The sequence below is a fragment of the Melospiza georgiana genome, chromosome 16, assembly GCF_028018845.1.
Source record: "Melospiza georgiana isolate bMelGeo1 chromosome 16, bMelGeo1.pri, whole genome shotgun sequence".
In the NCBI taxonomy this organism is placed as follows: Eukaryota; Metazoa; Chordata; class Aves; order Passeriformes; family Passerellidae; genus Melospiza; species Melospiza georgiana.
Window position 1 is genome coordinate 3,645,944 of NC_080445.1, and position 27,539 is coordinate 3,673,482.

The 27,539-nt window shown below is 46.0% G+C and overlaps 1 protein-coding gene across 1 annotated transcript in view; it reads right to left on the reverse strand.

Moving 5' to 3' along the window:
- Positions 1-9,246, reverse strand: part of FOXK1 (forkhead box K1) — a 56,042-nt gene extending 46,796 nt beyond the window's left edge. The window contains exon 1 of the mRNA XM_058035343.1: positions 8,864-9,246. Within this exon, the coding sequence (XP_057891326.1) occupies positions 8,864-9,246 (383 nt within the window). The remainder of the gene's footprint in view (positions 1-8,863) is intronic.
- Positions 9,247-27,539: the final 18,293 nt, after the last annotated feature.

Consider the following 27,539-nt stretch of genomic DNA (forward strand, 5'->3'; position numbering starts at 1 on the left):
AGAAGAAACTGCAGTCTCTTGGAGAAGAGGAGGTACTCACTTTGTGACAAGAGACCTCACATTCAGAATCAATATCCACCAAAACAAACTTGTTTCCCAACTTCATTCTGTGGCTGTTTGCAGCGATTTTTACACAATTGTAAACAGATGATGTGCAAGTCTAAACTACTGGATTGTGCCTATTTTCAACAGCCAGTCTGCATATGCTTTGTTTACACAACATACACACAAAAAATGATAGCAGCTCTTTTACTGAACCACTGGCCATCAGGAATTTTCTCCTAGGAATTCCTATGCCTGAAGGAAACTTCAGTGCTTGCCTTAATATTCCATAAAGGCATTAGCAGCAAAGCATGTGCCAGCCTTTGACTTCCTTTGCAGGTCTTCCCAGGACTAAAACAGTTTCATTATCTTGTCTCATTAGACAGTGTCTGAGGGAGAGACGGGAAAAGAAGAGCTATAGTAATTATCCAGCTGAATGGACAAGGCAGAAGGAGGCAAAGCCACCCAATTGCCAGGCTTGTTGAGAGCCAACACCCTTTACACACGGTGGGCAGGCAGCCACCAGCACCACGTTACAGCAGCCATGAGACAATCACAAAAAGGAATGAGATCAATAAATAAATAGCAGTTGGAACATCTCCCACACCAAGAGCCTACCCTTACTGGCTTGGGCTACGCCTCAAACTGAACATGAAAACCAAAATCATTTTTGGCCTACCCATCAGGTAGAGACAAAATTTGCTTTCTGTTTCTAGTCCTTTCCTCCTCCCACACAATCAGGATTCCGAGCATGTAAGAGTCCAGAGTTCTTATGCCCTCGAGAGAGGAAAGGCCTGAAGTTGCTCAAGAACAATTCCTTTAGCAAGTGCACAAACTGGCTCTGCAGGGAGTCCAGTCCTGCTTAGACAAACTGTTGGTGGCTGCTGTATGTGGCCTAAAGGGAGATAGAAGATTAAAACAGTTTGTGTGGGAAGATTTCCCAAGGCTCTCCTTGAAGTGGCACGAAGCAGAAAAAAGGGGTACAGCTCCAAGGTTGTATTTCAGAGAGAGGGGGAGGGATGTCCTTTTCCACAGTGCTTACACCACCTCTGCAAGGCTTTTTGTCTCCTCATTCTGTCCTGAAAGCTGGAGTGGATTGTACTTGCACATGAAATCAGGCTCTTATGCTGGAAGATTCCTGGGGCAGGATAATAAGTGGTAACAATGTGCTTAAAGTTTCCTTCCACTTCTCCTCCTATCCTAATCACACAGCATATATTAACAGAACCAGACAAAGACTGTCCATCTTTGCTCCTTCAGCTAAGGCAGAGTTCCTAATTAACTTGTACATTATTTCTCCCCAACTGTCAAGATGTCCTCAAAGAACATGAAAATTACATATCTGGTACATTTAAAGGAGGGAGGAAAACCACCAAAGTAAATTGCACACGCACAACAAAGGACAACCCAAGAAATTAAACTCGCTTTTAAGTTACTAAAAATAGACAGGATGGGAGGAAAGGGACTATCAATCAAATCTTAGAGTTGCTGAATATTCAAAGAACAGCCTTGTAATAGACTGCTCTCTTAAGACTGCTTGAAATTTTTATGATAAAAAATGCAGGAGGACATGAAAAAAGGAGCAGAAGGATAACGAAGAGCAAAATACACATGACAGAAGTGGATACAGAGTATTAATTAGGCCATTAAGATACTTAAATGTTTTACTGTCCAATAAAATATGTATTTCATAAAAATTAAGTGCCATGCAGAAGGAATGCACACATGCATTTACTGAGCTGTTCTGAAGAAACCAAATATGTGAATTACTAGCAAAAAACATTTGTGTACAAGAGTGAATAGACATCAGTAAAACTGTATTTGTACTATGAAAACAAAGAATATACAATTGGATGGAAATTTTCACTCACATTTACTTAAGGGAAAAATTCATCTGCTCTATAAGCATCTCATCAATCTGCCTTTATGAGGAGTCTGCAGTCAACTGAAATAGGGAGACTTATAAATACTTGAAACAACAGTTCAGTGATTAATACTGAATTATTGACTGAAGTGAATGCATTAAGACCAGACAATAATTTGTACTCACAATTAGTCGATTAACCACGTCTGGAAGTACATCAAGATGCCTTTCCATAGCCCACATTCAGGAGACAGAAAAAAAATACTTCAGCTTTTTCATCTTGCAAATTTGTCAAAGAAAAAAAATCACTGCAAAAATGACACCTCCACATTTTTTCTGATTTCAGTTTTGCAGTCAGAGCCCATCAGCCATTTCAGATGCATAAAACAACATTTTAACCTAAGTTTACCTGTCAGAAAACACTGCACAAGCTCAGGGGACTTCTTAGGCATTTGCTGCAAAGCATATTCAACTGTAAGAGAACAAAGACCTTCAGTACCCAATACCCTGTGGATATTCTTTCTTTACAGTGGATATTCTTTCTTTACAGTGGATATCTCAGTCATGAGTCTTTCAACCTCAGGAAACTCCTGGATGTACAGGGACTGAACCAAGGATAATGAAGCAAAGCTGGTGTTGGGCATGGCTACGTGTGAGAGAAGCCTCTGTGCTCTGGACAGCTATTAAAGAAAAGGAAATGAAAGAATCTGTACTAAAAGCAAAGGAGAAATTTTCTCCCTTTTCATTAACATCACCAACTCCAAAGCACATGATTTTTCTTTTTTTAACCACAATTCCACTTGGATTGGAAAGGAAAGCTGTCTCATCCACATCCAACCAGCAGTGAGATGAAATTGGTCTGTGAAGCATTTCTGGAGACGGAGCCCCTCGGCTCTGATGGCAGAACACCCAGACCCTGCTCAGACGCTGAGCTGGAAGGAACTCAGTAAATCACCACATGCCAGAGGAGCTGATACGGAGCTGAGTGCTAGCAGAGATCCCCCCAGAACAGGAAAGCCAGCTGGAGGGAACTGTCAGCTCTCTGAGTGGTTTAACAAGCACCTCACCAGCCTGTGTCCCCTGTGTCACCCCAGGCTGTGACAGAGCAGCCCCAAACCCTCGCTGGCTCTGCTCTCTGACATCGCTGCACAAACTCCTCTCAATAACAGACACTCATTACCACACCTGGGCCAGCAATAAGCCTTTATTTGCATGGCATAAGTGGCAAATTCAAGTAGTTCCCTCTTCTCTACCAACATCCTGTTGCCACATCCACTCCTCCAGGAAACTGCAACACCGAGAGAGAGAATTTGGTGTCGCACAGAACGGCTCTGGTGCCAAATGGCCAGTGGAGCAGTGACTGGGAGCTTGCTGACAAAGACAACAGGCACATCAATCTGCTTGTCATTTATGCCCTCAGTTATTCAGTGCAAGGCTGCCTATCACGTTTTCTGGAGAGGGAGGGTAAAAAACAAAGCAAACAGCATTATTTTGATTTGTTACCAGGACAGATGCTCTACTGTGAGTATGCTCACACAGTTGGCACCAAAATAACTTGGATATGAATTACTACAGATTTCATCATTTTTATTCCCCATTTTCAGAAAGCAAAAACTTTCACACTCATTCATCCTCTAGATTGACATGAAAACAAAATAGTACCCACAGGAAGGAATCCACAGTCACCTAAGGATACATGCCACGATTAAGAGTTTGCTAGCACAAAGAAGTTACACCAGCACAACTTGAATCCACATTTATGACTTTATAGCTGAGACTCCACACAAAACTGTACAAGACAAGTGTGGCATGTTCTCATTAGATTAATCTTTTCATAATCAACACATCAGCTAAGCTGAACCAAGCCTGGTTTAAAAGAATCCATAAGGACATACACTGAGTTTTGCATAACCTTAGTTTATATTCACAACCTGACTTACAGCGCAGCTATTTTTGAATCAACAAATTGAGCAGCAGTTTCACATGAGAGAAACTTTCCCTTAAACGTTTAATATAAGTCATGACAAATTGAGCTGCTTAGCCAAAAATTATTACTTGACATGAATTCCATAATTAAAATCAGGTAATCCTTTATCACATCTTGCTGTGCAACAAAAAAACCTGTTCTCAAAGACAGTCTTTGAAATTAAGTAAGAGCATGAAAAATACAAGATGAAGCACTAAGAAAGCAAATCTTTAAAGGGTTTCCAGCAAGAGTAAAACCACCATCCACAAGCTGTAGCACGGCAAACAACGTATTTCAAACAAAGAACAAAAACACGAAAATTGCTGCAAACGCAGATAATGCAATATTTAAAAAGCAAAACTACCTGAGGAGTTACCAGAGACAACATACATATGCAGCACTTCAGAAACAACTAGTTCTGCAGTGGTGGTTCTGTGGTCACAGCGTTTCCTTGGTGTGCACACAGGGTGTGCAGCTGCCCCAGCTGTAAGGACACCCTCCCCTCGCTCGTACCCACCGTGATGGCATCGCTGCAACCACAGTGAGCTCACCAAAACACTGCACCGTGCACATCTCCATCTCCCCAGAATATGGCATCTTTCAAAACTCGAATTAGTGCCTGGAGTTTCTGGCTGTCAGACTGTGCAGCCACATCCCTTAAAAATTGGATCCAATTCTCCATTTTCTGGTTGCTGAGACACCCCCACTACCCAAACACCAAAGGGAACCCGTGTACTCACCATATGAAAAGATTAATGCACGTGTAAAATTCTGCAGGATCAGCACCTTGGTGTGTGGTCAGAGTATTGGACTATTTATTTCTGTCAAGTTTATTGAGCACCTAGAAAAATCCTATTATAAATAAAGCAGCATGCTCTTAATAAAACTTGACATGCGTGGTAAGTTTTCAATTTATTATGGGGCATATATACATAACGTTTTTATTTTAACTCAGTGTTTTAATTTGATTTCCTACATCCATATATTTACTTCCCTTGAATTTATTCTCAAGCTAAAAAAGCTCTTCCATTTATTTCCAAAATGCTAAAAAAACTACAGGTTTAAAAACTTGTTTTTATGCTTAGAAACCTCATACTGAAAGAACTCATTTACACTGAAAAACACCAACTTCAGGCTCCATTTATTATGCTACTGCAAAAATTCTAAATGGTCACAGCAGCAATAAGCAAATATCCCATGAAACATTCCCAGACAAGCATCATTTTCCAATCTATTGAGCAGTTCAAAAAGCTCAAGGGCTATTATCAGGCTATGCTCAAGCAACACTTGCAGGTTTAGTCAATAGAACTTTTGTATTTAGGAGCATCTGAAGACCTGACTCATAGCTACTTAAAATTCAGGTTAGCAAGTTAAACTTTCAACTGCTACAGCTCCTTCTGTTCTGGGGGACAAAATAAATAAATAACTAAACAAATGCTTATTTTAGTTACTGAAGTGTCTAACTTATTACTGCCAATTATTTTTAAAACAGAGTCAATTTTGAAGAAAACAAAGAGCAAGTTAATAATTCATCATTAACCTGATCCTGTAAACACCTGATCACACCATAAATTTGAAGAAATTACTGTTTTCAACAGGAAAAAAATACTGCACTTAATGGTTCCTGCTCTATCTCACACTTTTGTTGGTATCAAGAGTTTTTAAAACCTAGTGCATATTCTACTGGTAGTTTTGAGTTCCTCTCTTATAGAAAAATACCCAGATATTTATCTACAGATTTCCAGCTCCCATCAGCACAGCTAAAAAAACATCACAAGCCATAAAAAGAGCTTCTAACAAATCCTTAATTTGATTTGAAGCACTTATTTTTGATGAAAGTACTTCCATCATTTCATCTTGATTTATATTTGTAATGTCTGCTGTAGTGTGGCACTTATTAATTAAACTGATTAAGGATCTTCAGCTGTACCATAGGCCCTCCACTTTCACCCACTTTGCTCCTAACTGTCATTAACCTCTAGGAAATGTCCTCTTTGTTGGTTATTACTGTTTAATTACACTGTATAGTTATGTCATCACATCTGTGAAATACAACCTCCCATAACAACACAGCTGTGGAATATGATACTCCTGCCCAGCAGTAAAATCCTGGTTACAGCAGAGAATCCACACACACCACGTTGATGGAGGAAGTGATAGAAAGCTTTTCAAAAGCCCTTGATTTTGAGTAGGGCTGTTGAGACAGGAGGTAAGTACAGCCTTCAAGAGAGGTCTCAAACTCCCCCTCTTTCCTCCCTTCCAAGCCCTCCTGACAAGATCCTCCACACATTTCAGGAATTACTTCTAAACGTAGAAAACTTAGAAAAGAGAAGTTCTACACAGAAATAGTAAAGTGAGAAGGAACCTCAGAAAACAGAATTTATGAGCTCATCATCTATTTTTTGATGAATAGTATGAACTACAACTGAAAGACACTTTTTCCTGGAACCCTCTGCTTCCATTCATGATCTCATGATGCACAAGCATTTCCTCTGCTTGTAAAGTAACAGCAGCAGTGACTGCAGTGGTCCAAAGAAAACAGCACTTTGTACATTTCTGCCATTCTTTACAGGTGTGGGGGGGAAAGGGAGGACAACCACTCAAACAACTGGTTTTTAGAATATTGCCAGTAAGAGCTCCCCACATCACAAGGACTTCTCTCTAAAACATTGGATGGGATGGTCACTAAATCCTGATATTGAACATAAACTGTACATTCTGCTGGTACGCGGAAAAGGTGTGGCTGTATCAAACACAGCAGGAGTGTTACCATAATATGCACAAAACATTGTGTAAAATCTGTGTACTTACAACCTGTCCTCACTTTGTCCTTCTTCTGACAACATTAGCTGGCAGTAAGCACACAGGCTTCTCTACAGGAAAGAAATGGCACTTTGTGTTTACTGGGGAGAGATTTTTGTGTGTGTGTGTGGAGAGGGTGACTGGGAGAGAACTGCCTGATTTTTCAAGAGTGGAGATAATGAGATAACAGCAGACAGTTTCAAGCCTCAATCAAGACTCTGTGTGCCAAGCCTCAACAAGATTTTCTTTTTCCTGGTCTGAGTTAAAAACCCTTGACTGGCCTGTAAGGAGTTGTTTACCTGATAGAAGCAAGGGGGCAAATTCCTTTAGATTGATGCAAAACATTTTCCTACTCTGGAAGTCAGAAAGGGAGGAGCACCAAGTTTATTTATGTAGCTCAACCAGCAGCCAAGCTATGAGGATGCCTTATTGTGTAGAGTTCAGAAGTGTACATTAAACTCCTCCCTATAAAGCAACGCAGAAGGAAAGTTGCCATTCCCACTCCAGGAGTCAGGAGCAAAGGGGAGAGAAATAAGCAACGAGGTTGCTGTTTGACATAGTTTTCTGTCACAATGCTTATGATTAACCAAGTGAAAAAACAGAATGACAGGGAGCAGAGAGGTTGCACAGATACCAGAGCCAGAGGGAACGACAACAGAAGTGCCCAGGGCTTCGGGTGGTCTTGTTTTACAAAGCCAGATTAATTAAGCAGACACTAAAGGACATCTCTTTTAGAAAATGAAACACGTTAGAAACCAAAACGCCTCAGAGAGTGAGCAGCTAGGGAGCTATAAGTAAATTACTAAGTACAAAATGAAGCAGCCTGCAGAGGAAATGAGTAATTAAAAAACCTCCCCTGAGCGACAGGCTGGCGAGAGAGGGATAACTCCAGGACCCTGGTGCTGGAGGTAAACAGTACCTAAGCCAAAAGTGACAGATGAAAACAGATGTTTTATACAAACAACAACCCCCAGTCTCCTGCCTTTACAGTGCACTCAGAGATGGCATTAGGCACAGTCAGTCTGGAACAACCTGAGGAGATGCACACAGGAATTACATCACCCACCCCTATCACGCTGCTGCCCTGGGGTGAAGCACTGCAGTCACTGGACAGCACTCAGCAACCATAAACAATGTTTGCAGAGGAAGAAATAGAACAACATCAACCTCATTCTTCTTGCTGCAAGAGAATTAACAGAGCACAGACCCTGGTGGCACAGCAAACCCTTCTGCACCCCTCTCCCATAAGGAAGCAAAGTCACCCTTGGGCACCTTCTGTCCTGGTGAGCAGCATCACTCCCAGCCTGGCCTGACTCCTTTTCTTCTGCTGCTCCAGAGAAACACCAAGAACAACACCTAACTTGCCAACCCTTAAGTAAGCAATTCTGGCAAAGTGGTTTCCAACTTTTTCCACTAGATCTCTTCCAAGGAAGACAAGCCTTGGGTGTAACAAGTTTTAGCTCACTGAGAGTCTCTCCTTCTTCTCTTTCTGAAACCCTTAAGAGCCACCAGTTGAACATGAGTGTGTCTGCAGGCAAGCATGGAGGATGATGACCATGGGGGACATCCTCCAGTGAAGGGCTTACACTTCTTCACACTTTTCCTCTAGACACGGCTCACTCAGAGGGAGCAGCCCCAGTCCCAATGAACACCATCCTCTTTCTCAGCCACAGATGGCAGCAAGGCTGGGAAGGTGAGCACATCCCGTGTTGATGCTCAGAACCTCATCAGGCAGATGTCCCTTAACAGCACCTCAAGCCCAGACGAGTGTTCTTCACCCACTGTAACCAACTTCAAGTTGGGACCTTCACTGCCCCCTGAGGCTCTCTGTGAGCAGAGGAACGGTATCTCAAGCCCTCCACCTTGTTCAGAGGCAGACCCTCACCATCCCCCGAGACCCCTGCTGGGCAGGGGGACCCTTGACCCCTGTTTCCTTCATCAGCTGTGGACCTTCACCATCACCCCAGGCTCTTCTCCTGGCAGACACACATCCCCTGCACAGCACACGGGCAGCTCACCGCCTGCTCCGTGGGTCGAGGGACCCCTCCCCGTGCCCTCCTGGAAGGAGCCCCCGCTCCGCCCAGCCCCGCATCCCCTCCCCGGGACAGAGGGTCCCTCTCCGCCCGCCGGGGCCGTTCCTGCCCTGCGGAGCGGGCCCGGCCCCGCCGCCCCCGGCCCCCGGCACTCACTGCGGCGGGAGCTGCAGGGCCGGGCCGCCGCGGCGCTGGAAGGCGCCGTCCACGAAGACGCCGTTCTTGCCGAGGCAGCGCAGGTAGAAGTGCGGCTCCTGGAAGCTGAGCTGCAGGTGCCGCCGCGAGATGAAGCTGGAGTGCCCCATGTTGACGTCCACCGAGCCCTGCGAGGAGTTGCGGCCTATGGTGACGGCCGGCTGCCGCATGAGGAACTCGAACTCGCGGCCCTGCAGCCGCGCCAGCACCGGCCCGGTGCAGGCGGCGGGCGGCGCGGCCGGGGGCGGCGGCCCGGGAGGGGGCGCGGCGGCGGGGCTGCAGGGCGCCGAGCGCAGCGCCAGCAGAGCCCGCGCCCCGCTACTGTCCTCCCCGACTTCGGCCATGTTCCCCGGCAGCGAGCGAGCCAGCGTGCCGGCCTCCGGGGCGGGGCCGGCGGGGCGGGGATGGCGGGGACGCGGGGTGGGGCGGGAGCCGCGCCGGCCGCCGCCTCCCCCGGCAGCTCCGCCGGGCGCGGCCGCCCCGCCGCGGTCCGGGGCGCGGGGCGGGGGCGGCAACGGCGGGCGCGCGGCGCCGCCTGCGGGCCAGGGCGGGCAGCGCGGCTCGGGCAGGTGTGAGGGAGCGGCCCCGGCGCGGCGCTCCCGGCGGTTTAACCGCTCCGGGCCGGCCCCGGCACCGCCGCACCGACACCCCCGAGCCGCGGGGCTGCCCCCGCCGCACCGGCACCCCCGAGCCGCGGGGCTGTCCCCGCCGCACGGCAGTGCGCTCCGCGCTTTCTGCGGGCAGGGGTTCTGGTCACTGACATGGGCTCGCTTCAACGGCCTCGTGCTGCCTCTCCATGGAATCACGGAATGGTTTGGGTTGGAGGGAGTTTAAAGGTCACCCAGTTTCTGCCCATGCCATGGCAGGGACACCTTCCACGATGCCAGGTGGCTCCAAGCCCTGTCCAACCTGGCGTTGAACACTTCCAGCGATGGGGCCGCCACAGCTGCTCTGGGTACTCTGTGACAGTGCCGCACCTCCCACAAAGGGAAGAATTTCTTCCCAATATTTCACATAAATTTCCATTTTTTCATTTTGTACCCATTACTCCTTGCCCTATCACTGCAGTTCCTACCAAAGATGCTCTCTTCAAACCAGCTCATAAACAGCTCCCTGTGCTGGAGAGACACCCCAAGCCCAAACCAACCTGCTCCAGGCGTTCTGTGGGGCACAGGCACATCCATCCTCTGGCTGGGGTCTGGTCTCTGACACGAGCTAGGTTCAGTGGCCTTCTGCTGCCTCTCTATGGAATCAGAAGAGACACTAAAACTTATCTGGTTCCACACCCCTACCATGGGTAAGGACACCTTCCACTAGACCAGGTTGCTCCTAGCCACATCCAACCTTGCCTTGAATGCTTCCTTAATAACCCTGGACTGTTTGCCAAGAGGGAGATTCATCCCACATCCACAAAGGTGTGAGGTTTAAAACAACCTTAATGAGGTTTAAAACACCTTTTGTAGAGTTTATGTATATATAAAAATATATACACCCATATATGAATGTACATTATCATATAGTGGTTTTATATAGCTTTATGCTCATACAGTTTTTCATTATAAAGGACTGTGTAGGTTGTTTATCTTGCATTACAGCATTTCTTCAAATTACTTTTTATATTTCTGTATGATTGTGTATTGCATTTCTATCTATGTTTATATTAATAATAAAGGTCACGTCCTGTGCCACAACAGCATATATTTGGCTCATGTACAGTTTGTACTATACATATCTATATATACATATATCCAGATTAAACAAAAAATGTTTCTGTATAGGTGAGCTGGTGATATTTTGCAGAATTCTCAATAGTTAAGTAATCAGAAAATACAATGAATTTGAGAATCTGGGAGAGGGAGCAGCTGTAGGTTTGTATTGCTCAGCTTGTGTGGGGAATGTGTCAGCTCATAGCAAGGCTGCTCAACAGCTTCAAGGAGATGGGGAAAAAAATCCCATAACTGGTCAAAAGTGCAGAGCAAATTTCAGCAATGAAAACTGTAATTAAACGAGCTGGAATTGGTCCAGGACCACAAGGTTAACATCCCTCTTCCTGGAACATCTTCCCTGAGATGTTTAATGACTGCTGAGCAGCTGGGACCTGCGTTAGACATCTCACCCGAGACACCGTCTTCAGTGAGTGCTCTTTGCCTCTGCAGCTCAGTACCAAGTGAGGGGAAGAGAGGAAAGCACAAAACACCAATGCCACTTCCTCTGCACCAGTGTCAGCTCTGCAGAGAGACTCAGCCAAGCTGGGCACAGCACAGGGCTGCGGGAGAGGGAGGAAAAGCATCCAGGGGGGCATGGGGAGGAGGGAGATGGTCTTAGCTGAGACCTGAGCTCCTCTCCTGCCCCAAGCTGCTCAGCATCAGCAAAGCTTGTGGCCAGAAAGCAGAATGGGCCATCAGGTAGAGCCAGAGCCACATGCTGCCTGACAAGAGCTGGCTCAGGCTTTTACTGCATCCACCCCTGGATGAGAGTGCTGTTACCTGAGCTTAAAAATGGACCCAGGCTGGTGGGCAGGTGAGTGGCAGCAAGCAGGGTGAGACCTTGTATCAGAGCAGCCTGACCTGCCAAAAAAAAAAAAAAAGATTAAAAGAGAAACCAGTGCCAGGGATTTTAGTTCATGTCTAAAGCTTTTCTAAATCCCAAATTTGACCAGGAGGACCCTGAAAGGACCAGGAATAGGGTGAGGCTGTTACCAGATGTTGTCAGTAACTGTTTCTAGGGCTGCCTGAGAAAACACATTTTGGGCAGGCTGGGTCAGGAGAGGAGCCAACCCCTCATGGGCAGGAGCAGGGCCCTGGTTCCAAACACAGGAGGTGCATGGAAGCCTCGTGTGGCCCTCTGATGTGGGGCCAAGAGACATGTCACTGCAGGGCTGGGTCCTGTTACTGCTCCCACATTCGATACGGGCTATGGAATTCTGCAGCTCCAGTTAGGGAATAACCCGAGGGCTGACACGTGAGGCTGGCTGGGAAGATCCTTGCCCTGCTCAGAGGCTCCCCAGCTGCTCAGGACAGAGCTGATGCAGCATTGCTGCTCCAGGGCTGTGGAGCTGGTGATGTCAGTGGGCACGTCCCCATGTGTCATGGTCATCTGCAGCCACTGGGACACTCCAGCCACACCAATTGATGAGATTTTTTTCTAACAAGTCTTTTCCTTTCTACTCAGAAATTTCTTCTGAGTGGCATTTGCTGCTTAAGCCAGCACCACTGCTGAGATAAATCCCAGCTTCATGCACAATGTGATCAATTGGTGTATAGAAACAGGATGCCTCTGAGCTGCCTAGTGGGCTGTGCTTAGCACCGTGTCTCAGCAGCCCGTCTGCCTGCGGCATCCTTTCCCTAAGCTTCTAACAGAGGGCTCTGCTGGCAGCCTGCAACGCTCTGCTCAGCTCTAATCTGCCCTGCAACAGCACCAAACCAAGGGCCCTTCAGCCACAGCAACGCCTTGTGCTCCTCCAGTCAGCTAATCCTGCTTAAAGCCAAGCCGGCTGCCCCCGTGTAAATGCCTGATGTAAACGCACTCGAGATTGTTTGAATTAAGTTTATCTCGTCCTGCATGGCTGGACTTTATAGTTGTTCCTTTTCCTCTGCAGGGTTTTAGATGGATGTGTCAGCAGATGTGCCCAAACTTCTTAACTCTGTGAGTTGCCTACCAAAGTATTTGGATGGGCAGGAGATGCCTGTCAGGTTTCAAGAGGTGTAGGGAGCTGAGCACAGACCTTGTGCCTCCTGATATATGGATGTGGCACCTTAGCCATCCCTGGCCATCCAAACTGTCCTGCTCCAGCCAGAACTGTGCTCAGGCACTACCATGGTGTGACACCCACACAAGCACATGCAGAAATAATCCCTCCTGGCAACTTTGCAGAGATGCCTTAAGCCATTTTGAGATGCTGCCCTGCCTCACCTCTCTGTGCAACAGGAAAACCTGAACTGGGAGGAGAAATCAAACATTCAAACAAAGCAGCTGTGAGAACAGAAAATAGCTGGGATGGAGTCAGGGTTACTCAGAGAGTGGTGTGAAACCCAAATGTCCTTTGTCAAATATTTGTTTGGCTGTGTGTCATTGCTGACTGTCTCAATACAGCAAGAATCTGTTTCATGCTATCAGCTGTGGGCAAATGAATGTAAGGGGTTGTTATGGTCACCCAGATACCACTGCATTGGGCAAACATAAATCTTGCAAGAACAGTGATAAAAAGGCACATTTCTGCTTTTATCTGCTGGATGGTGTCTGCTTAGAAACACTGAGTTTCTAGAAGAGAAATGCTGCATTTCTATAGCATTTCACATGGCTGTTGCTCACCGTTCCGATTCGTGAGACTCAATACATATTTATCAAGCTCCAATTCAGCAAGGAATCTGCCCAGCTTCAGCACTGCAGGAAATCTGTTCTATCCCCAGACCAAAGCATCATTGAAAAGCAGCTTGGACAGAAAGGAATGATGAGAGCTGCACACTGGGCGTGAGCCACTTGATGTATTTACCCAGCAGCCAGACAACACATTGATGCTCACAATGAAAGGCAGCCTAATGTGTGCAGCCCTGACCTGGGAAGGAGGAGGAGAAGAGTGAAGGAAAGCAATTACTCTAAGGAAAAGAGAGTCTGCTGTCTCTGTGCCAGCCCAGTCCAGCATTTCTCCTGAGCACGGTGCCAATCTCGTGGGGTTAGTGGCGATCAGGCTTCCACTGATGTAAGCGTGCATTATTAGCAAGCAAGCAGAGAATTCAGCACCTGCATCTCACAAACACTTTGATAAAATACAAAAGAAGAGGGCAGTGTTCCCTCACATTCCAGCCAATCTCTCGGCAGCACTTTTTCCTTTCCCTTTTCTCAGCCATCAAGTAGGTTTTAAACGCTGTTGTGGTTTTTGTCCAAACTGATTTGAAGCAGTGTAAGTGATGAACAATGTGCCCTGCATCTGTGGAGATACTTTCCCCTGCACACCTGAGCTCAGGAGCAGCTTCACTTCTCTCTCCAGCTGGGTGGTTTTTAATTCTGCTTTGTGTCTCAGGGAAATCACTGTGATGTGACACAGGAACAAAAAGGGGTTTGCACTTATTCATGTCTGGTAGGACTTTCTTCTTAACCAAGCAGCTGCAAGAAGTTAAATAAAATTCATTGTTTTGAAATATATTCAGGCACATCACAGTATTTGTCTCTCACACACACACACACACACACTTGCATGTTGTCTAACTCAGCCTCCCATGGGATTTCTACCTGTTTTCTCAATTCTGTTGGAGCATCTGTGCTTTTAACTGGATCTTTATATCTCTCAGTGATGACCCTTGTGCCTGATCTGGGACAGCCATAAAAATGTCGCTGCCTGCCAAAACTGCACCCATGGCATGGCTCTCTGGAAGGACACATGCAAGGCTTGCAGTGGCATTGAGGATGTGAGCTGGCACTGAGGGTTTGGGGAGGACAGCAGCACACTAATCCCATCTGTGACACCCATAAATACCTTCCCTCTGTCAGAACAACTTTACAGATCTTTCACAGTGGCTCAGAGCCAGGTTTTAATCCAAATGGGCTGATAAGAAAGGGTTGGCCTGTGGAGGAGGTGATCCACTGATAGAGGAATTCTTTCTTCTTCAGAAGCTTGAAGAAAACATCAGTGAGTCAGAAATATGGTGGGAGCACTCACAGTCCTGAAAGCTCACAAAGGACACAAACCCTCCCTTTTCTCCCCTAATGCCAATAGGTTGCTAAACTGAAGGAAGCAGAATTAGAGAGAGAAAAAGGCAGGCAAACATTGCCCTATAGTGAGGGGGCTCTGCTTAAACCCTGCTCATCAGGGCTGCCTCCTGCAAGGTGCTGTGTGCCCTGTGCTGGGTGCTGAGCAGCAGCCTGGTGCCTGCAGAGACAGGGCTAAATGAGATGCTGTGCCTGTTAGCTCCCTCCCAAGAGCAGCACAGCCTGCAGAGACTGTGCTTTCTAGAGTAATGAAATTTTTTCGTTTTTAAATCAGCTGTGGTCCTGTTTACTGTAAACTCCAGCATGCTCCAAATGTTTCTATCACAGTTTATTTAGGCTTCAGAGAGGGTTTTTTTGAATCACACTTATCAAGAATATATTTTCACAGCAAGCTCTCTGAAATACAGTAAGGACCTAGGAACAGCTGATGCCCAGACTCTGCCATTCTCTAAGATATTATATGATCTGCTCATTCCCCATGCACAAATGCTGTCACTTTTGTAGAATCCAAGCCAGCGTCTGTCTGATGCATGATACCTCACTTTGGAAGGCCTTGAACAAGACTATTTGTTGTCAAGATACTTTTACAAAAGCAATACAATTTCATGGGTTGTAGTTAAAATAATTCATGCGGTTTACACTGCTCTGTGTACTTTGAGATTTAAACCTGCTTAGCTAACTTAACTTTCATTTGGCTTGAAACTTGGACCAGGGTGAAATGCACAACGCAAGCCAGGTCTGAATTATTTGCTTTAGTTTTCTGAATGATCTCATTTTCTCACTATCCATAGATGTGAACAGAGGAAAAAAAAATCCCACCAAATACTTTTCAACAGCTGAAAAAAACTGAACCAGCCAGTATAAAATCTGATACCAAACACAAAGCATTTCAGCCCAAAAGGAATATGGCTTTGGACTTTTATGAGCCACTGCAGCATATAGAGTCTGTCACTGCTGAAAACAAGCTCCATGCATTGTCTGGAGGCTTGGAAAAAACTGATCTTAAATATCTTGCTTTACAAGCTGCCTGAGAAGCAAGAAGAGACAGAAAAGCTAAAAAATTCGCCCTGTGTTTTATAAAACATTTAAACAAAAGGCACAGGATGTGTGTGTTTACTGTCCCCAATCCTAGATCAGGATCCACACCTATGATATGTATCTATTGTGGGGTGCAGCCTGTGTAATGTGCTGCCAAAACCACAGTGGTCACACCTGATCCCAGCATCCTTCCCCTATTTTCACAGGCATAAACCAAACAGGAGGGTCTGGAATCAGTTCCAAAGCCAGCATGTTGTGTGTGTAAATGGCCTCTTTGCTACCTCACCTCTGTGCCGTGACCCAGCAGCCCAGATCCTGCACTATCCCAGCCTTTGGAAATGGCTGCATGTAGGTGCTTCTTCAACAAATTCCCCCCACCAAAATAAACAGCCTCCATTTCTCTTTTAATCAGCTATCACTTATTAACCTGCTTGACACCAAAAATTTCCCTTCCAAATACAAAAAAACCCCTACCAAGCCATGTCAGGAAAATAAGGAAAAGGCTGGATCCAGCTCTTCTCACCCTGTTCAAGGCTCCCTACCTGGAGCATCCCAGGGATGCATGCACACCATGAACACTCTTTTGGATGGATTAGAACAAAAGGAATGATGATATGGTGGCTGGTGTTCATTTTTCTCTGTTTTTTCTCAAGTAAGAGACAGGGGACCAAGGGCAGAGAGGAGGAGTCCAGAGCCCAGACATGGACACAACCAAGGTGTCCAGGGATCCATGTGGGAGCATCCCTGAACTTCAGCCTCTGTGTAGCATCCTAGCAGAGGAAATTTGAGTTGCTGTGATTTATTCTTGGCTTTGGCTGCCAACACAGGTTGTCCTTGAAGTAGGGACTAGCAAAGGCACTTGTAAACCCTAATTGCTTTCAGTGGGACCTGAGCATCTTTGGGGATCACTGGAGCCTCTCAGCAGGGAGCAGATGCTGCAGGAGGGAATCTCCTAAAATATCCTGTGTTCTTCAGGTTCTACTACCTCTAAAGCACTGAGCAAACCCAACTTCTGTTCATTATTCTAGCACTAATGATGATTCCCAGTAAAATCCTGGATTAAGGGTGAAACTCTACTTTTCCCATTCTGTGCTCCCTTTTCTGGTTGTTTGCATTCATTAGGTGTGTTAGTGACTTAAGGACATTTGATCTAAGTGCTGGGAAACCCCGGATTTACAACCATCAGGCATCACTTTCAGGGCCCACTGTCACCTTTAGAAAAACATCTGCTATAAACAGTGTTACTTACTCACATTACTAATAATACCATACTGTATTAAAAGTGAAAGGATTTTAAAAATCCAATTTACTTGTCCTTCAGCTTGGCCAGTGAAAAGAATCAATGAGATCCTTTCAAGTGTCTCACTTCAGTTTGGAGCACTTTTCTCTCACCAGTTCCCTCATGCTGATGAACTTGCTTTACAGGAAGGAGAGGTCATGTTTACCTGTTAAAAAGCCTGCCTGTGTACCCTAGAAATTGAAAAAAAAAGAAAACTTCTCAAAAAAAGGAGAGAGAAATAGGAAAGCATGAAAACGTCTATTGATTTTCTTCTTATAAATACATGTTTTGGAGAAATGAAACTGTTGCTGAATTTGACTGAAGGTCATTCTCCATGAACAAAATAATAATAATGTAAGAACTTAATGGCTGAATCAAATTCAGTTTACGTTAACAGGAGATGGCTATTACGGAGTAATCTTTAATTGGATTGAGGATCTTATTTTCCTTTTTCAAGGTAGGATTTAAAATCTCTAACCATTAAAAGTAACTTATAGAAAGTTTGGGTTATGGGCAAAGTTTGCATTAGCCAAACCTAAAGATAAAAATAGGAACTTTGTAGCCTTCAGAAATGTTGACTCTAACATTGACTCTAACCCCAAGGGCTCGTTATGCTGGGTTGTGTGTTCGCTTTGGGCTGAAAGGGAGAATCAAGAGAAAGTGATTTGAAACAGATTTATGGATTTTTGTACCTTTACTTTCTCTATAGCTCAGAGTGGAAACTGGGTGGATGCCAATGAGTCTAAACTCCCTCCAGGCTCTCCAAGGCATCCTGGTCCCTTCAGCCCCTTTGATTCCCAGCATCACTCACCCTGGGGCTCAATCCCTGGCCACGGAGGCACCCAACGTTAGGAAGGCACCACTGCTGCTTGTACTGAATCCTTTCTGCCCTGTTCACCCAGAAGCTGTTTTCCCTCATCATTTCTTCCTGTTAGAGGTTTGCTCAGAAGCCTGCAGCAGGCAGGCTGGCTGGCAGCATCCATTCACTTTGGGATGTGCCTGGTTGGAGCCTGGGCACAGCCACAGATGCCCATTTGTGCTGCCCATGGCACGAGGACCCTCCCTGGCAGCGCTGGCTCCTGGGCTCTGATGCCAGGCCTCATTGCTAAATGCCCAGCATGATAATTTGGGATTTTATTTTTCCCTCACCTTGCATCCTGGCTGTAATAAATTGGAGTGATACTGTCTCAGGCTTCCTCTGTGTTTCTCTTGAAGCTTCTATCTAAAATTCAGCATTAGCAAAATGTGCCTCTGGAATAAGGCCTCATAAAATATTGTTAGGATTGCTAGGCAACCCGGAGGCACGTTGGGAGCTGAAAGGAGCCTTAAGTGGGCGTAGCGAGCCTGTGCTGGAGTCTCTGATGAAAAAGAGAGGGTATTCTTTGTGTCTCCATGCTGACAACACTTTGCCTTTGATTTTCTTTTGGAAAGAGGTTGAGATACACTGCTTCCAAATGCACAGAGGTACATATCTGTGTAATTGTTGCTGCGGCGGCCTCTAACCTCAGATTAATCAGCTGGATGAGAAATTCACCTATCCAGAGCTTTTCAATAGCAATAAAAGTAAAATGAAGTTTTTATGGCCATGAAAATACCCATATTCCAGCTGCTTGCATCTTCCAAGGGCTCATTTTGTGAGAAAGAGAGGCCGTGCTCAATAAGAACTTGTTTTATGAGGCCACTGAGGCGTTACCTCAACCCCTGAGCACGCTGCAGTGGTGCTTAATGCAAAGCGACTCTGGAAGGAAGGGAAACAAATAAGCACACAATTTATTGGCAGGGTCTAGCACAAGTAATCGGCCATTTGCAGATACACACACAGGAATTAAAGGAAAATTGAACTGGGCTCGCAAGAACTTTGGGAGGAATTGCTGTAGGTGTAAATAGCTGGGGGTTACTGCTGATTTTGCTAGCTTAGAGGCTAAAGGGAGTTTCTGGTTTAGCCCTTCCTGCCTTCACCTCAAGAGCAGGAGATGCTGCTCCCACAATCCAGATCTCATCTCTCCAGGAACACCTTGGGTTGCCCAAAGGCCCTTAGCCAAGCAGGTTCCAATCATTCCTTGGCCATATCTGCTTTGCTTCCTCCCCAAGCCAAACCTCCAGGAGGCAGCACCATGCTGCACCTTCCTCAGAGGAAACCCTGGAAAAGCACACACACTTGGCCAGCAGACAGAGCACCCAGGTGCTGGAGCTGTCCCTGTGTCTGGCTTTTGCTCCTTCCATGCAGCATTGCCAAAGGCAGATCCTGGTGGCAGGTCCTGCAGGAGGTGGATGTGCCTCTGCTGGGAGCAGCTGTCTGTGCCAGAGGCCAGCCTTCCAGCCACGCTGAGTGTGCAATTTGTTTCTCAGGGCTTGATTTAGCACATCATTTTCTGTTAAAACAGCCAGTGGCCAAGCTGACTAACACATCTGTCTGCTCAGAGTCTGTCTGGCTCCTCCACGGGAAGGGCTGCTCCCACCAAATCCTTGCCAGAGGTTACAAATGGCTCCCCCTCCATCTCCAGCACTCTTGGGTGACTGAAATCCCTCATTCAGACACTCACAAATCCCACCCTGCTTTCCTCCTGTGCTGACACAGGGCTTTGTCTGCCCTGTTTCTGGTGCAACACATTTCATCAGCACAAATGGAGGCACTGAAAATTAGTGGTGAGAGCAGGAGATGATGATTTTTGCTCATCCTTTGTCAATGAGAACATTCCTCAAGCATCCAACACACCTAGATATTGCCATACAACACAGAAAGGGACTGTTATAAGGTAGACATGCATTTCCCAAGACTATTAATAAACCTTCCCATGAGGCTGTTGTTGGCATAAGGCATTGTGGACATATTTAAAAGATATGTAGATGTGTGCCTTAGGGATGTGGTTCAGTGGTGAGCCTGGCACTGCTGGATTAATGATTGAACTCAATGATCCTAAAGGTCTTTTTCAACTTAAATAATTCTACAATTCTATGACCCTTTCTGTTGGAAGCTTGATCTTGGAAAACAGAGAACTGATGGGAACAAACCTCAGATTTCCACAGTATTACAAGGAGATAACTACAGGTGGTCCATATATAACTACACCCTTTACTTCTCATGTCCCTTTCTAGCCAGATTTAGGTCAGGAAAGAAGCCTGTGAGGTGTTTATCCATTCCTGGCAGCGACCTGGGTGATTTTTCTGCTCTGTTAACATTGCAGGTCTCATGATACACATTGGCCCAAGCCAGAGCAGTTGGCACTGCCACTCTCTGCCCCTCCAGCCACAGGATGCTGGTGAGTCACGAGGAGCACAGTGGGATTTCTCCTCCAATCTCCTTTTCCTTCCCCAGTCTCACAGGGCAGTTTTGGAGGCACATGAAATTGGTCCAAACCTGGGCTTTCTCTCAGTTTTCTCAGCAAAGTTCCCTCTTCACAGTGAGCCAGAGATGGGCTGGTCCTCAACATTATTCTAGCAGTTATTTTACTAAAAAAGGTGGCAGCTGGAAGTCTAAGAAGGATGGGAGCCAGGCACCTTAAGAAATGATAATTGCAGACTTGGAGCAGTGCTAAGAGTTAACAGAGAGATGTTTAATCCAATTCTCAGCTTCTATTTTAGGATCCTTTTAACTTTCAAAAAAAAAAAAAAAAAAAAAAAAACAAACTGAAGAGGGGAGGGGAAGAAAAAAATAATCTCCATCACAGTGCAATTTCTTAAGCTTGTTCACAGCCCAAAGGTGAATTTTTGTTCATGTGAGGAGTCTGAAGAAAATCCATTCAGCTGTTTCAGAGGTTTCAGAGCATGAAAGCAACATCTGGTTCAAAAATCAAAAATAAAGAGAAATTCCCTTTGCTCATCAGAGTCAAAATGGGTTTTGGTTTCACACCTCTGATTTGGTGTATCTTGAGCTGTCCCCTGGAGAAAGGGAGCCATTTCTGCATTGATTTGAAGGGGATGAAACTGTTGCAAACCCCACAAAAATCATGGTCAGCCAGACAGGAGGGCAGGTGACATTCACACCTGCACTCCCATCCAGTCCTACACAAGATGGGCCATGGCCCCTAAATTGCCAATTTAATTCACTGCAGGAAGGTTTTGCACAGCCTGCTGCCTCCTTTGGGGTTTTTTTAGGTCGTGGTGTGATTTTTGGAGCGTGGTTTGCTGTGCTCTGCGCTGTGCTATAGATGGCACTGCAGGATGGAAATTGCAGCGTCTCTGCTCTGGAATAACAACCCTGGGCTGTGGTGGCTCCTGCAGCTTGTCCCGGCGGAGGAAACCAGCCCAGATCACTAATTTCTGCAGCTCTGCCGGCAAATTTCACTCCGTTTTTTACCTGGTTATTAATAACAACACAAACATGACCCTCAGAATAGAGAGCAAGCGTGACAAGAAAGCTCTCTGTAAATTAAAAAACCACACAAATGCTCAAAATCCACTGGCAAATTTAGCCATCCTGTTGCAACACAGGAATATTTTGCATTTCAAAGGAGGCAAGCAGTTGATTTCTCTGTACATCACATCTACACTAAGACCCTGCCTGTACTGAAGTTCCGCTGCTGTAAATGAAAGCACAAACTCTCTCATCATCCCATCAGTATTTATAAGGATACTAAAGTCTACCCAAATCTAACCATGTGCAGCAATTTTTTCTGCTCTCTTTGTAGAGTTCCCTCGAGTTCTGGGACTAAAAGTAAGAAAAGAAACAAAATCCAACTCAGGTCTGCAGAAGGAGATGCAAACTGGCAGGAATAGGGATGCTACGGAGGAGATCAGGATGGGAAGTGAAGAATATCATAAGCAATTACAGCAAAATGCTTTTGGAAAATCCCTCCAGGTACCCAGGTGCATCTGTCGGTGCTTAAACACCTTCAGAAATCTGGCCACCAGCCTGCTGCTCCAGATGTTAAAAATCCTCCAGCAATCAGAGAAGAGTAAAAGGTGTAAGAAAGACAAATTCCTTTTGCCATTGGCAAAATTAAAGAAAAACGCAACTATTTTAAGGATTTGTGTGGAGAAAACTGCAGACAGTAAATACCAGAAGTTGTCCTTGTCTTCCTTTGGAAAATGATGCTGGAGGAGGATTAGGTACCTCCAGTGAACTATCCAAGAGCTCCCCTTCACCTGGGCCATCCCAGCACTGGATGGATGAGCTGCTGCTGCTCTCTCTGCCAAGGAGCTGTGCAGCACTCCTCTCTCACAGGGGTTTAATGTGCTCTTACACATCAAGAGGATTCAAAAGACAAGAATGAAGGGCAGTAGGCAACCTCATGGTTTGAGATTCTGATGAAATGATGTCTTGGCACATCCATCAGACTGTTCTGCTGTCAAGAGAACTCCCAACTCTGGAAGATGAGTGTGTTTTTCTTTTACAGTGCTGGGGGGAAAAAAGCAGGAAAAGAAGAAAAGCAGCTGTCCTCAAATCTAACTACTACACAAATGTAACTTTGAGAAGAGACACAGCCAGATATGTGAGATGAGGGCACAGTGCACCCAGCTCTGTCTGAAGGCACGGGAGCGGGGTGAAGCCTGCACTGTGGGCAAGCAGACCTGGGACTCTGCAGAGCACAGCAGGAGGGACAAGACCAAAGACTGAAGGAAGATTCATTCCTTGCCAGCAGCATATGTAGACTTTGTGTGCCAATCCCTGTGCATTCATCTCAGAGGAGCAGATGCAGACGTGAGTGAGAGGGAGCAAAGTGTAAATCTGAGCCTGCATGGAAGGAAGGACCACGGTGAGGATATTTGCTAAGCACAGGGCTGGGGGGATGAAGGGATGCAGATGCTGATGTTGCCCAGGCAACACTCACTTTTGCAAGGCGCCCCTTTGTCTCTCCTGATTTTTAAGTGTGGTTCTCACTCTAAAATGCAGATTCTCCAAGCTGTTAATAAGACTTATTATCTCCTAATGCTCTTCCCCTGTTTCCTTTTAGAGGCTGTTCACAGCAGCACTGCTTGTGACTGAGTAACACAGGAAATTAAGAGCAGCTCCACAGCTGTGGCTGCACAGGATGGGAGAGGAGATCTCTGGATAGAGGCAGAAGCAAGAATTGGTGCTAGGGTAGTGGGTGCAAGACACCCCGAGCTGCATTTCCCACCCCACTGGGCAAACTGTGGTTGTGGTGCCAGCAAAAATTAGGGGAAGGATGAGCCTTTACCAAAAGCCTTGAGTTCATCCTTCATAAAGTCTTCCTTCCAACTTTCAGAGCCCTGATAAAGTTGCGCATGGTGTTGCTGCTGTTGCTCTGTGCTGACTGCAAGGTTTCATGCCCAGAGCACAAGATTTAATGCTGCACTATCCCCAGCCTACATTTCTGTGCTGTGGCCACTCTTTCCTCCCTCTAGAGTGCTCTCAAAACTCAGGGCTGACATCTCCCAGGAAGCTCTGGGGAAACTCAGTGTTTTCCCACGGTGTCTCATTCCCCAGGATGTTGTACCATGGTTTGCACTAATTATGAGATGCTGATCCCATTATTATTATGGAGCAAAATTGCCAAGTGCTGGAAAAAAGAGCACAACAAAAACTGGTGAAGTGGTAAGCTTGAAGTGGGGTGGAAATAATATCTGCTCTGTATGGGAGGCCTAGATTTGCTAATTGGGCATGGCTAAAGTCAGTAAGGTGGAGTGAGGAGGGCAGGACATTGTGAGGGGGATGAAACTGCCCTTCCTGATGAAGGGGCAGGCAGGAGATTAATGGGAAAATTGTGTCTCTGCACCTTCTAACTAGAAAATAGGACTCAAACAGAGTGACAGAGGGATCACAGCAAGCAAGAAACCTCACCTCCAAGAGCAGAGGTGGCACAGGAAGAATTGGGGCAGCTGAAGAGATGTATTTGCATTTGGAGTGGGGATGGACTAAGGCAGAGCAAAGGCAGGAGCTTTGCTGCCTTGTGAAAAGCCCCCAGATTTCTTCTTCAGCCCAGCCTGGGTGGTTGCCATAACCCCACAAGTGCAACAGCCCCTCCAGGCAACGTGACCTGCCCTGTGTGGGGGACAGAGCTGGCAGCAGCCAACTTGTTTTCATTGCTACGTAGCATTTGGTCGCCCTATTTTGCTGCTTTCTCTTTGATGCAATGAGCCTGTGGGGAATAAAGCTCAGTGGGAGATTGCTTACGTGGTTTCTAACCCATTCGTTTCTTTTATTGGCTGTTGCCTCAATAAAAAAGAAGAAGAAGAAGAAGAAAATCAAGGAAAAGTAGTTCAAGGTGTGAAAAATTCATGTGGCAGAAAGATATATAAAAAGTTATTGGCTCTGTCCCCCTTGGCTCCAACCTCAATCTTATCACCATGCTGTGCATTTATCCTTCTATTATTACACATAATGACAGGGAAATTCTAGCAAGTTCTATGCAAAAAAGCCAGCCTGCTCCTCTCCCCTCCACAACAAAAAACTGTCCTGGCTTGAGCTCACATCGTTGGCATCTGATTTCAGCCTAGCAGGGTGTTTCAATACCAATAAACATCTTGTTTTCATGTGAACAGCCGCTTCAGCTACATTCTTTGCCATCTTTTGTGAGCATCAAAGGCTCCGTGTAAAACTTTTTATTGATCACATAAATAGCAGCTCTGCTTCCCTACAGGCCCCGTCTCCACCAAGTGTTTTGATATGTGGAGAATGAAGGTTCAATAGAAAACTGATTCCCTTGGCTTTCTGGGACTCTGAACACAGGGCTGCTGGTTTCTGCTCTCCCTGGCAGAGCAGGGTCTGGGGAGGAGAGTGAGGGAGCAGGGAGGAAAAGGTTTGTCTTGGTCTGGTTGGGTTTGAGGCAGTTTATACAGACACATTTTGTCTGCAACAAAGGCAGAAGTAAAACCACTGTGCAAAGAGCTGGGAGCGATCACTAAAGATTTAATTGGTCTGAAAGCTTCCTGAAATACTAAGGAGAGACTTAAACCACACAACTTGGAGCAGGAAGCCTCCCAAGCTGGAAAGCATAGGTGGCTTTGCTGTTTAGGGGTGCTGATAACATGTACTGGGCAATCTCTTGCCCTGCTGCCATGATAAGGAATTTCCCAGGAATGGGATGCCTTGGCCTTACCAGGACAGTGAGGAACAGCTCCTTCACACCCCTGGAGAAGCTGTCTCATGTCTCACAAGCAGAGACTGAGATCTCTGCCTGCGTTCCTGCAAGGCACTGCTGAGATACGGCAAAGGACTGCCCCAAAATCCAAAACCGAGACAGGATCCTTCCCATCCACGTCCTGGCTGTCAGACCGATTGCACCATCACCTTTTGTGCAAATGAAATACAAAACCTCCTCAGCTGCAGCCATGCAGAGCTCACAGGGAAGAAGATTAATGGGAGCTACCAGAGAGCCTCATCAGTCCTTGTTCAGGAATCAGAAATCCCAATCGAAGCCTCCGTGACTCATGGCTGTGGGCTGGCACAAATTCGACCTCGTTTGGATAACGAAGGGCACATCCTGTTCAGAGCCATCCTAGAGAACTTCTGTGACCCTGTGTTTATCACACCAGGCTGAAAGGGCACTGTGAACTCTGCTGACCGTGCAGGTGGCAGAGTCTGCCAGCCCTGAAGGCAGCCAGGCTGTGCCTGTGGCTTTGAAAGAGCCAGGATGGCAGAGGCAGTGAGTGCCTGAAGCCCTCTGCAGCTGGAGGAGCCCAGCCCAGCCTGGGGCTGAGCCACCAGCAGCTGCCCTGGGCAGGTGTGAAGGCTCCACTCCTCTCAGATGCTGCACTCTCAATTAATTTGAATAATTATTACTTGAGATCTACGCGCCTTGGGGGAAGGAAGAGTTTGAGGTGTTTGTGCTCAGCTCTTGGGGCCAAAGAACAAATTTACCTCTAAGTCCTGAGGTCCTACCAGATTCTCTGTGGTGACCCTCTGTTAAACTCTCCTTGTCCATGGAGAGGAAGACACTGAAGGATTTACAGGCTGGAATTTGATGACCAAGCCATAATCTGGCACCTGTTTCACCTCAAGCACCCAATCCTGAGTACTCAGAAATCCACTTCTCAAAGCCTCACCTACAAGAGGGGATAATGGGGAGTTAGGGGTGTTTTTATTTACTTTGCAATTAGAAATTTTGGGATTTTCAGTCATTTTTCTTACAAGGAAAATCTGCTTGCAAACTCAAAGGTGAAGCCTGTTGCCACACCAATGTTTCTCCTCCTCTGCTTCTTATATGACTTTATTTGTAGGGTGGTGATAATGAGAATTCCACTGCTATTGATTTTTCTTAAAGACATATATATAAACTTTGAAACACTGTAGATATTGCATGGACTTTGGAACAAGATAAGAAGAGGTAATCACATTCACAGTATCTCTAGCCCTTTAATTAATCTAGACAGCAAACTCTAGTTTTATTCCTAGAGCAGACTGGCTACCTCCTGAATATTCTCATTTTCTATGCAAATGTGGAGATACTGGAGGTAATTCAGCACCCCACAGGGATCTAACTTCTGACATTTTATTTTTATAAGAGAAAATTGTCATGGCCCTGCTTGTTTGACACTGACTGCTGCACAGCTCTGTGGAATGGGCTGGGAAACAGAGAAATGCAGGCTTGACTTCTGCTAAAATAGTGAGCAGTCTCCCTTTCTCAGAACAACCTTAAGATGGAGCAAAACTGTCAAGCTGTAAGAATGGACTGCAGAGGGAAAATAATAAAGATCAGAAGACGAGAGGGTTATGGCCCAGCTTCCCAGGGACCTGATTTTGGAATTGTCCCTGTGCATTTATTCTGGGGTTTGCAGAACACTCTGGGACCCCAATTCCCCCCATCATCTCCTGGGAATGGCTCATGGAGGGTGAGGTGCAGGAGCCAGGGCAGTGCCCTGAGCTCTGGCCTGCAGAACCTCTGGGAAATGGATTTATAGAAAATCCTCAAAGCCTGACAGAAGGCTCACATAGTATACATCTGTATGCAAACCTAAATTTTAGTTAAGGTGTAAAACTTAGACCCACGAAAAGTAGTTTTACATAATTAACTCTAAAGCATTTACAGCATAGCATAACAAAAGCTAATAAACAAAAAACCTCTTATAATATATTATAATTAAAAATAATTAACTTCTAATTATAATAACATAAATTATAACATCTATATTATCTCACTCTTCTCATAAAACTAAAAATAGGCTTTTAAAACACCTCTCAATTACCTTATCTCTAAGTCAGAAAAAACCTCAGTTCAACAGAGCCCACTGCTGCCTCCCTCCTCACCCTTCGCTCGGGTGAAATCAATGGATTAAATGAGCACAAATGAGGCTGGAGCTGGCTCCTTGTGCTGGGGTGAGGCAGTGAGGAAGCTGGCCCTGATACATCCATCTGAAGCCTTGTATTGAATCGCAGCTGACAGCTCCAATAATGATAATAGATGTGGCCAAAGCTGCCTCCTATTTGGAGGAGGCCAGGTTCCTCCTCGCTGCTCTCAGGCAGGCTCACCACGCTGCCAGCTCTCATCTCCCGGGCATTCAGAGGGCTCCAAAGTCAAACCCTGCTCCTCACACTGCCAAAACCCGAAAGGATGACAGACTATGGCCTGGCTACCCCACACAGTCAATCCAAGTCCTCACGGGGGTCTTTGCAGGAATCCCCCTGGGCTCATAGCCTCGCTAGCACCCCAGGATTCACCTTTAATTTAATCTAAAATTTCCCTGGCTTGGCCTAACGTGAGAAAAGGTACCAGA